This window comes from Thamnophis elegans, chromosome 3 (assembly GCF_009769535.1).
Source record: "Thamnophis elegans isolate rThaEle1 chromosome 3, rThaEle1.pri, whole genome shotgun sequence".
NCBI lineage: Eukaryota > Metazoa > Chordata > Lepidosauria > Squamata > Colubridae > Thamnophis > Thamnophis elegans.
In genome coordinates this window covers 44,771,791-44,783,835 of record NC_045543.1, presented here as the reverse complement: position 1 = coordinate 44,783,835, position 12,045 = coordinate 44,771,791, and the positions used below count along the sequence as shown (strand labels likewise).

At 31.4% G+C, this 12,045-nt stretch overlaps 1 protein-coding gene and 1 non-coding gene across 2 annotated transcripts in view; both read left to right on the top strand.

The window, feature by feature from the left end:
• The window catches only part of GTF2E2 (general transcription factor IIE subunit 2), a 44,745-nt gene that overhangs the window by 18,144 nt on the left and 14,556 nt on the right, over positions 1–12,045 (top strand). The window contains exons 3-6 of the mRNA XM_032214381.1: positions 6,790–6,881; positions 7,389–7,496; positions 8,384–8,566; positions 11,365–11,458. Of these exons, the coding sequence (XP_032070272.1) occupies positions 6,790–6,881; positions 7,389–7,496; positions 8,384–8,566; positions 11,365–11,458 (477 nt within the window). The remainder of the gene's footprint in view (positions 1–6,789; positions 6,882–7,388; positions 7,497–8,383; positions 8,567–11,364; positions 11,459–12,045) is intronic.
• On the top strand, positions 6,474–6,580 carry LOC116506867. Its single transcript, XR_004255081.1, has one exon. It is a non-coding gene; the product is annotated as a U6 spliceosomal RNA (small nuclear RNA).

Genomic DNA, 12,045 nt, shown 5'->3' with positions numbered 1-12,045 from the left:
CTTGTAACTCCCTAACTGGTTCTTTCCCTCTTTGGCAGCAGTAATATGCACTGATAGCCATGTATTCCATTTAGCCGCAGTAGTTTCCTTACAGTAAAGTTACAGTAAATTTACTATAGAATAGACAGAACAACTGCATATGTTCCAGATATAGCTTGTATTTACTAGAAGCAACATTGATAAGTGTCAAAATATTTAGAATATATTTAAAGTAATATTTGAGTCATGGAATATAGAAAGGTGTAAGTTAGCTAATGTAAGCTCTCCTTCAAGTTGACTTCTACAGCTGTGTTGTTATGTTGGCGACAGCTGTTTTGTCTAATAAGGCATGTTTTGTCTAATAAGAAAACAGTCTGTTTCATGTTAATATTCAATGTTTTTCTGGGAAACATTCCTGAATATTGAAATTTAATTTGGGTTGAAAAGGTAGAGTATATTAGTTTTTGACAGTGTGCAATTGTTTGACACAGATATTTGCTGGTAATATAATTTTACTGTTAATTGCAATATTAAGCTCTACAAGTGTGCAAAAATTAAAAGACAACACATTTCAGAATTTTTAGAACTTAATATTTAAGGAGGAAATATAATATTTCTGACTTCAAAAATAGCTAGGCAGTTTTTCAGAAGGATAATGGATATCCTATTCATTACTCATTTTTATTTTAAATCTTACTTTGATAAAGTGAGACATATTATAGAATCTCAGGCTAAAGTTTATATTCAGGGTCACTTATGCTTATTTAACTATAAATAAATGGATTTTTGTCCTATTCTAAATTAAATATATAATATATATTTCTATATCCATGATGGTAATTTTTGTACTGGGAGTTAAATTTTTTTAAACAAATCATGTTCTCTCAGAATTAGAAATTTCAGTAGAATTGAGGAGACAGGAGCTGACGTCGCAACGACATGACGTGCGATCTCGGAGCTCCGAGATCGCAGTCAATACTTTTGTCGCTGGACGGTCCTTTTGGACCTAAACTGTCCCAAAGAGACTGTGACAGGGAAGAGTATGTCTTGCTGATCTCAGGGACACCACAAAGTCCCTGATTGATCCAAAAGAATCTCTTCTTGCCGGCGCCAAGCGGAGCCAAAAGCTGCTGAAGTTGGGATAGCTCTGGAACAGGAGGAAAGCGGAAAGAGAAAGTGTGTCCATCTAGTGAGGAAATCTTATTGTTATAAAAGAGACTGCCCCCCCCCAAATTAAAGCTAAATTAAATTTGAAAACAGAAGAAAATTAGCGGCGAAATTAAGCTACATTGGACAATGTGTTATCTTTTTTTAAAATTTTCTTTTATGGATGGAATTTTTGCAAATATTTCCTATTTGTTAAAGTGAACGGATTAGTTTTTCTTCTTCTTCTTTTTTACCTATGGATTAAAATCTTTTTCTTTATTTTTATAATACTGGTTTGGGTCGTTTTTTTTTTTTCTATTTTGCTTCACTTAAGAATTTTGTTTCTTTTAAGACTGGAATATAAAGAAGATATAAAAGGAATTCAAAGAGGGTTGTAATATCAGAGGGAAAGGAAGTAACACTGCCACTTGGAGGCTGGAGGCTTGAGTCCTGGAAATATTGCCCTTTCTTTTTTCACTTTGATCATTTTGACTCTGCGCGTCAAGGTTCTTCAGCTTGTTTATAGAGAGTGATATTTTATTGGGAGGTTCATTGGCAGCTGGAGAGAAGTGAAAACAAAGCCTTGTCTTGAAAGATTATAAATGAACTTGCGTCAAATCTAATAAAAAGTTTTGAATGCTAGAGTGGCATTGTTTACCAGTTGGAAGAATGACACATCACATTGCAAAAGATTATGTTTGAAATTCAAAAATTATTAGAAATAACAGAGAAAATTGAGAAGAGATTGGAAAACACAGATTGTAAAACAGTAAAATTTGATGGAAAAATTGAAGATTTCATCAAATGGAAAAAGTGGAGGTTAGAGTCCTAAAAACTGAAGGGAAAAATGAACAAAGAGACAAGATAATTGTTGATACCAACGGTAAACTGAGCGTGATTGTAAATGGAAAGAGTGGAATATGGAAAGGGGAGATAGATGGACAGGAGCTCTACCTGAAAAAGAAAAAAGAATTGATGGATCTAAGGAGAGAAATTTTGTCAGAAGCACTGTTGATAACCAAAGATAAGCTGGCAAAAGACATAAGACTGCACTATTACTGGAAAGACACATGTTGATATATGAAAGCTTATAATAAAAATTAGTCAAATTTAGTTAAATTGAGAGCATTATGTAAAAAATGAAGTGATAATGGATATAGTTAGATAAATAATTGATAATGACAACAATGTATACATATGTATTGGTTTGATAAGAGGAAGTTTGATATAAATTGCAAATGGTGACTACGAAAGGAAGCTTAGAAATTCTGTTATGTATGAAAACTTACAATAAAAAATTAAGCCAAATTTAGTTAAAAATTATATATATATATATATATATATATATATATATATATATATATATATATAATACCAGGGGTTGTGACTTTAAATATATATATTATATATATATATATATATATATATATATATATATATATATATATATATATATATATATATATATATATATATATATATATACATACATACATACATACATACATACATACATACATACTTAAAGTCACAACCCCTGGTATGCCCAAGTATGGGAGGAAGGTCACACTTCCACTCTCTGTCATTAGGCTCGTCACAAGAGTCCATCCAGACAGAAACCCAATATTTTTTACTGTTGCCTTTTTTGTTACATTTGTTATATTTATGCTGATAAATAAATAAAGGGAGACTAGTATAGATCTATTTCAAGCTATTTATATTTATATTTATATATTTGTGTGTGTGTATGTATGTATGTACTGGTTTGATAAAAATTGTAAACAGTGATTAAGAAAGGAGGTCTAGAAACTTTGTTATTGAATATAATCAATTTTTTATTTAGAACATGTCATAAAGATGTAATGTTACCGGATGATAATGGAAACAGTTAACGGAATGCCATTATGTGGTTTTTCTTTAAATTTTGGAATATTTTATATAAAAGGATGTAAAAACAATTATAGTCAAATGAAGGTTGAGGTATGATGATAGTAATATATATAAATATATTTGATTTAAAATATATAACTTGGTATGAATGATAGGTGATGACTCTGAAAGGGATGCACGAAAGTTTTTTGTAACCAATTGACACACTTTCTACAATTTGTAATGGAAGATGGTTTTGTAGTGTTTTTTGTGTTTTGTTTGTGTTTATTCAAAAATAAAAAATTCTTATAAAAAAAGAAATTTCAGTAGAATTAATATATGCAGCTGAATGCTAACTAAATATATGGTTTGAAATAAAATATGTACTATTTACTGACTGGTTATTATAAGAATGAAATTTTATTTGGTTATACAAAGAATAAAAATAGGCTATTTATGAAGTTCACTGGATTGCTTTAAATAATCCTAATTAGAATTCTTAGAAGAAAGCTTTGAATAAAATCCATAAATTTCTGTAAATTTGGTTGCAATCTTAAATCATTTGTATATATGTGGGGAGGGGGCAAGCCTCACTAACCTTCTGTCTTATGTCTGAAATACATAACATTGCACTATTATCAGCTGATATAAAATAAATTACTTGTATATATAATAAATTACATATTACATACCAGTGGCTAGTTCAGATGGAATTAAGTTTGCGGAAGTTTATTTATTAAACGGTGACAAACCCAATTAATTTCTTTAAAGCAATGCCCATGTTAACAACTTACTGATACAATGGCCAGATGGCACGGCTAGATGAAGAGATCAGTTTACTGCTTGGCTAATAAGGTTTTGCAATTTAGTTATTGTATAAATTTGGGGGGGGGGGGGCGGAAATCTTGCTAGCATTTAAAAATACACTGTCCTGTTTATTAAATTTTACCTTCCAAAATGAAATTAATATTAGGAAACACAACATCAGATCTAATTTACAATTACTGGGTATGTTAGTCTCTTTTTAAAATGGATGGTCATCAATTCTTCATGAATGCACAGATGGCAAGATTCTCTATTATCACAAGACAAGCACCTCTGCATTTAACCACCATGCTTATAAGCGTCAGAATCAAAAGCAACTATAATTTAAAAATGCATCAATAAGGGGTCTTATGTATTCTGATTTTCTGAAGGATATTCATTTTTTGCAAAGAAGAAAATAATTATAAGGCATTAATTCTTTAAAAAAATATATAGACGTACCTCTTTGCTGAAAAGATGCTGGAACTGTGCTGATCTGCTTTTTAATACAGCTTCTGGTACAGCTAAGATGGAGCTTTGCTACTATTGGCTGAAGCAGAATGCAGCTGACAGCTTCCTTTATGCTTATTTGCATTAGACCCTTACCCAACGAGGAAATCATTCATAAATCTGAAATATATAAAACAGCAGATTACATTCTACCTACTTTCTTAACCTCTTTAAAAGCTTATTTAACAATGAAATATATTTAAAACAATGTGCCCTATTTTGCTTTAGTTTGTTTTGATATTTATTGTTTTAATTTATTCAGGTTTTTTTTTCTAATAGCAGATTAAGCTGCTGTGAAACATACACATGTAAAGTCAAGATCTTAATAGAGGAGAATTACATATACGCATGTTTGAACACAAACATATATTTTAACTATAAAGATACCTTATTACTTACCATTATTCTTTGTCTTTACTTTATGATATAAGCTATTGAAATGTGTGAAATTAAAGTAGTGATTTCTGAATTGGCTTAATAAGATTTCATTTCCCATTTTCCATTGTCTTCAGGCCTATTTCTGTAACTTTAGTTTGTCATTTAATCAGATGATAATTGTAAAAAAAACAGCATGTTTAAACATTTTGTTCAGATTTATATATTACTAAATTTGTAAACTGCTTTTTAGTAGCTCAGTATAACTGACAAAAAATGACAAGCACAACTATATATGCAAAAGTCATATAATAAAATATTATTAAACACAGTTGAAAAAAAAGATATATTTTTATATTTCCAGGTATTCAAAATTATTTTCAGTGGATTTTCTTGACCAAGCAAATAAATTGGATTTCTTATTTGTTAAAACTATGAAAGAAATCTCAAAATTACCTTATAAAATGAATTTAAGAGAATATAACGAGACATGTAATACGTTTACAAATTCTTGTCAGTGATATGGGAGTGATAAGCTATTACCACCTTCTAAGATTTTTTTTTCTAGTTTTATTGTTTAGTTTACAAATCTGGAATTTCCTCATGATCTTCCATCCCAGTACCAACCAGGCTAATAAACCCTGTTTAATTTTTTCAAGTTTCAGCTAGTCAATTAGGTACTGCAGTTTATTTTGATTCAATACATCATTTCATCTGGAACTAAAATGAAGCCAATATAAAGTAAACAAATGTAAAGTTATGATCATTTCCATTTTCTTCCTGTTGACCATCATTTTTTCCAGAAATGGTTTTTTAATATAATATTTAAAATCCTAATCTACCCATAGCTTTTTAAATGTTCTCTTCCCGTTGTCTAGACTCCGTGCTTTTCTTGAACAATATGGATTACTTAGAATCTTTTGTATTTTTATTTGATTGCAACTGTTTTAACCAAAAAACCATTGAGGCAGTTTTGAACATATTCCTTTTCTTCAGGGAAGTTTTCAGTACTTCAAAACACAACATCCTTCTGGATCATCTCACCATGATGGGATGCAAATATAGCTGTGCTATGTTTGCAGTTCTTTTTCAGGCTAAGTAACAGGAAGATATAGTATGAGCTACTTCCAGCTTAAGTAACCTGGAACCATGATAGTGTACACTGTACACATTTTCCAGAAACCTCTTTTCCAAATTGTAATATGTAAGCTTGGAGGGAGGGAGGAAGAGAGAGGGAAAGAGACAGAGTGGATTTCTTTGGGGGACACCAAACATAGATGTTTTCCTGGACACCGTTTTTTTTAAAAATGTAACTTTCATAAATTGCTTCCCGTATTTTTTATGATCAACCAATTGATTTAAATTCTTAGTTGTCCTAATAGTAGTTTCCTATGAGAAGAAAAATATGCATTCTTGTAATTCAGTATAAATCGAGAAACAGTTTATTTTGTAATTCTGTTTTAAGAAAGTTTAAAAAAAAACTCAATTATTATTATAGAGATTTTCAGCTGTCTGTGTATGAGTCAGATCTATTGTGATTACTTTTAATTGAGTGTATTTTTTAGGATGTTAATTTTAATTAAAGTGCATTAATTTGTTTTTTGAATGAATAGTTTTGCTGCTTTAAGACCGGACCAAGAGATGTATAGCAATATAGTGAACAGTAACAAGACATTTGTAGATTTTTTTTTTTTTAAGAGTAGCATGTTTACCGGTAATTTGTTAACTTGAAAATGTCTTGTGCTTTAAAATGAAATTGAAAATGAATTGTGCTATAAGAATTTCTGATTGTGCTCGCTTCGGCAGCACATATACTAAAATTGGAACGATACAGAGAAGATTAGCATGGCCCCTGCGCAAGGATGACACTCAAATTCGTGAAGCGTTCCATTAATTAAAAAAAAAAAGAATTTCTGATTTCTCCAATTTTTTTAGGATTCAATAGAATTCTAGTAAATTTATAATAAAATTTCCCAATTTTATTAATAGCCTAATAAAGTATATTGATCAATATTTTCATGGGTTTGGTTACACAAGTATATACCTGTATTTCACTTTGCCTGACCTACAGAATGAGAGTCTGAACCATTTTCTTTCCTTTTATAGACCACAGCAATGGAACTTTTAATTTGAAAGCTCTTTCTGGAGGCGCTGGCTACAAGTTTGGAGTGCTTGCAAAGATAGTGAACTATATGAAGGTATAATTTTGCTGCCAAGTTTACTATGCGCACTTTTTATGATTACCATATTTCAGCTACAATATTTAAATATTGTGTGATGACACAAGAAATAGGTACAAAAAGAATTTCAGACCTGTGCTTGCTAATTGGGACAATATATTGTTCTCCCAGATGAACTATTGTTGGATTAAGCCAATGAACACTGAGATTGGGATTTGACATTTTTTATTTTAGAACGGAGTACATTTATTTATAATTAACTAAAAATTGTGCATTTTTATGTAAACACAGCATCAGTAATACAACATTGCTCTAATACTGTTGTAATTTATTTAGGTAGTTCACATCCTTTTCAATATCTGAGATAATACTGAAAATGCAGCACAGGCAGAATTAAAAAAGTAACTAATGAAATTGAAGCAGGTCCTTCAGCTATTTAAGCAAGATTACTTTTGCACATATTTTGTCAGCTTCTAATGTAACTAATAAATAACTAATAAAATCAATTGTTGGTTTTTTTGCTAGACTCGACATCAACGTGGTGATACCCATCCATTAACTCTAGAAGAAATATTAGATGAAACACAGCACTTAGACATTGGACTGAAACAGAAACAGTGGTTAATGAGCGAGGTAACAAAAGTAGTTATTTAGGGTACTAATTTAAATAAATATGATGACCAAATAATAAATAATAATAAGAAACTGTTATCAATGCTTCATGCCCAAAACTGGCAATGAAAGTAGATGTACAAATATAAGTTATTGCTTTCTGGTTATACAGTTTCTATGTTATTAACTTTAAGGTTACTTTGCCCTAAAAAAAAAATTTCTAAGTGTACTATATATAATGTCAATGAATTACATGAAGAAAATACATTACAAGATTTGTCAAGGAATAGAAACTTTCATTTGTATGATATTATATCTGAATTATTTTTAATGTTGAAATTGTATAAACAAATAGTGAAGATCATTGTATTTGCATGCATGCATCCCTATCTGTCTGTCCATCCACACACACACACACACACACACAAACAAACACAAATATATGTATACACAAACACACACTTTCTATTCTCAGATATTTTTGTATGATTATGATGTTTTCAAATGTAAAATATTTTAATGCTTTTTACAATTAAAATTCAGTATTTTATTTTCACACACATTTTAAAATATTTAAGTTAAATTAATACATCTGATAACAAAGTCCAATATGAAAATAGCCCTGTTTAAAGTTAATCAGTACTACTTACCCATACATTGAGAGTGATTGACTAAGTCATTCATGAGACACAGATACAGCAAAATATGCTATTCTAAGGAGACCAGATCAGACGTGATTGATATAGACATGCCCTAGGCAGATTCTTTTTTGTTGTCAAAATTATTCAGTTTTCTGTACATACTGTGATAAACAGTAGCACACACAATTCAAACATTGTTAATTTTACGAAGTCCATGTATGCTATGTTCTATCAGCTGAGTTCTTTTTTGTTTTGTTTTCATTATAGGCCCTTGTCAGCAATCCTAAAATAGAAGTTATAGATGGGAAATATGCCTTCAAGCCTAAGTATAACTTAAAAGATAAAAAGGCTCTGTTGAGGCTTTTGGATAAGCATGATCAACGAGGATTAGGAGGAATACTTTTGGAAGATATTGAGGAAGGTCTTCCTAATGCACAAAAAGCAATTAAGGTAAGCAATACTTATCATTGCATCTTTCAAGTTTGTTAACTGGTTACAAGGCATTTGGATTAGTAACATCTTTTTCAATTATAATGTAGAGCAATTTTTCTTTTTTAAAATCCTGGTGGCAAATTCCTAGATCTCTTCTTGAACAATTTGGCAGCTTCGGAATCTGGGAAAAAATAGGTTTTTTAATTTCTTTGAATGTATTTATTTATCATTATGGACATTAGCCAGCACAAGAAAATGGAGGTTAAAACATTCAAAATGTCGAAAACTAAATTAACAATATCAGGATAGTTAAGAAAAATACATATAGATTCCAAAAGTATCTAAAGGACAATATTAAATCACAATATCCTAAATGGCTTCATCAGGTTACACATATACAATAAGAGGAAATTAAAATTAGCAATCTGAATAATATAAAGTTGGAATATCAGTATAAAATACAAATAAAAAACCTCCCTTTTTATGACACTGTAATCCCTTAATTTCAGGGTAGAATCAGGGCAACTGAATGGAGCTAAGTGTTTACTGGTCGGATGCCCTTCCTGACGCCACATGGAGTTTGCAGCAGATATTTTTTCTTTGTGCCCTAGAGGAGAGAAATATCTGCTGTTACCTAGGATTGAATTCTCAAACTTCCAAGTGGGAGATGAGCATCTTCACACTAAGCCACCATGCCACTAATCTGTATTTTAAAAAACCCATGAGTATAGGTATATGTATTTGTATAGTTTAATATATTTTGTAGTGGCGCAGTGGTTAGAATGCATACTGCACGGCTAACTCACTGCTCACTCCAGGAGTTCAATTCTGAGTGGTTCAAAGTGGACTCAGCCTTCCAGCCTTCCAAGGTCTCAGATTGTTGGGGTCAATATGTTGACTATAAACCGCTTAGAGGGGGCTGTAGAGTACTGTAAAGCAGTATATAAGTCTAAGTGCTATTGCTGTTTGTATCAGTTCAAAATACAAATAATTATACATATACACACATATACATACATTCTTTTTCTCTCTGTCTGCCTGTCTGTCTGCCTGTCTCTCTCTCACTCACCCACCCACCCACCCACACACACACGTGTATTCATAAATGAAGTAACACTATCCAAAAGGGATTTAAGAATTATAAACTTATCTTACAGACCCTTGTCACACTTGAGAAAATGTGACATAATAGCTGACATAGCATTGGCCTCAAAGCCAACGGTTAATATTAAGAGTGAGCCATTTCTGGTTATTCATATTAGGCAGGTTCCTTTCTTAATTATTCCTTGCTTGGCTTGTATGTTATTTCATAATTGATGTCAGAAAATAGAAGTTGCTTATAGTGTTGATCCTATTTTTCTAATCGGGGGTGAAGTAATTGGAGCTTTTTCAGGTTCTGTAAAAAACTGGCAATACAGAAGAAATGCTGAAAGAAATTTATGCAGCTGCTGAATATCTCATGAGAATTCTCTTTGGCTAGCATACAGTAGTCACTAAAAAGAACACATATAAAAAAGACATTTAAAAACGGAAAATTGCATTAAAATCAAGATGATTAAAATTGCAGCTATTGCCATTAACATGTTATCAAATCAGTGTTACTCTGCTGTATGTATTTGATTCAGTGAAATTTTTATCCAAACAATTTAGCAGTACAGCTTAAATGTAGCAAATGGAAAACTGATGCTTACAGTAATTCCTTAGGATTTCTACAGTTGACAAGTTCCTCCTAGTGGCTGCAAAGGATTCTGAATTTTGGCTTTTCACATCTAAGATGCATTATTATTTTGGATTAAAGCCAAAAGTTTAGGATAACACATTCTTCCACAAATGGCAGGTATTGAATTGTATTTTTGTACATATTTGCTCAGTTTAGGCTATTTGGCATTGAGAGAGCACTGTCTGATTTACATAATAGAAACCATATTACATAAAAAGTTTATGAGGATAAATTTTTACTTAATTTTTTAAAACATATTTCTAAATTAGTTGTTCCCCTGTGGCAGTTTTGCAAAGCCACATGAAGCTATTGCACATATTCAAAGGGTAAATGGCAAGGCAGTTAATTATTCTTTCTTTGTCCAGTATAGCAAGAGAAGAATTATCTCCTCCTGGAGCCAATCTTTGCTAATAAACTTGATGTCTATTATCTATTCTTCTAGAGATAATGGCAAAACTATGTCACATAATAAGTTTTTCAAAACCTAAAGCAAACAGTAAGTTACTTTAATAGTTACTTTTTCCTAATTTGCTAATCTGTTCTTCAGTGGTGGAAAGGCCCAGGTTCTAGCCCATCCTCAGCCATGGATCTAATTGGATGGCTTTGGATCAATCTTCTTTATAGAGAGAAAATAAGTGAGAGGAAGAAATATAAGGTATATCATCTTGAGTGGGATAGAAATCTAATAAATAAACCAGGGGTGTCAAACACACATTGTCACGTTGGCCTGATGTATTGGGACTTTTTCCCCCTTTGCTAAACCAGGCATGGGTGTAGCCAGCACATGTTGCATCTGGCCCTTGGGCTGAGAGTTTGACAGCCCTGAAATAATCAAAAATCGTAAATATAATGGAGAAAATTATGAACACAGTATTTTCATCCAATCTGCCATAAAATGCTTGCAAATGATAGATTTGTTACTTGTATACATGGAGCAAATCAATTGCAGGTTTCCACTAAAATCTGATTCTAAAATGGGATTTGAGTGCTGAACATTTTTTATATCTCTATTTGCAGACACGGTTGTACAAAATCTTGGCATTCTGAAAATTACAGTTGATATACACTTACCATTCTGTATTTATATTTGAGGCAGGCTTTAGGAGACCAGATCATCTTTGTTACCCGTCCTGATAAGAAGAAAATTCTATTCTACAATGATAAGAGCTGTCAATTTACAGTGGATGAAGGTTGGTTTTTTTCATTCAACTATAATTTTGCGTTTGTGTCATAATTATATATGCTAAATGTGGTAATTTTATTGTTTGAAATGCCAAAAATATTATTTGTTAAGTTAGTAACATGGTTAAGTGATTCTGGCTTCCCCATTGACTTTTCTTGTCAGAAGGTTACAAAAGATGATCACATGATCCCAGGACATAGCAACCATCATAAATATGAACCAGTTGTCAACCACCCAAATGTAAAACATGTGACCATTGGGATGCTGTAATGGTCATAAGAGTGCAAGTCACTTTTTTAGTGCCATTGTAACTTCGAACGGTCACTAAAGAAACTGCTGTAAGTTGAGGACTACTTGTACATCAGTGTTCTTGATAAACTAGTTTCTAAAATCACTGTCAAAGTCAAACTGATAGATCTTTGATAGATTCTTTTACTTGCTTTTCTAAAATGTCTAAGTTTTGATCTAGGAATTATATATTTCCTTCCCTTCAAAAGAAACTTAGATTTCACCCAAATTCTTTAAACAAATGTTCTGCATTTAGATTAGATTATTTTCTTCCTTTGATCTCCAAAAACATCAGTGAGTCTAACG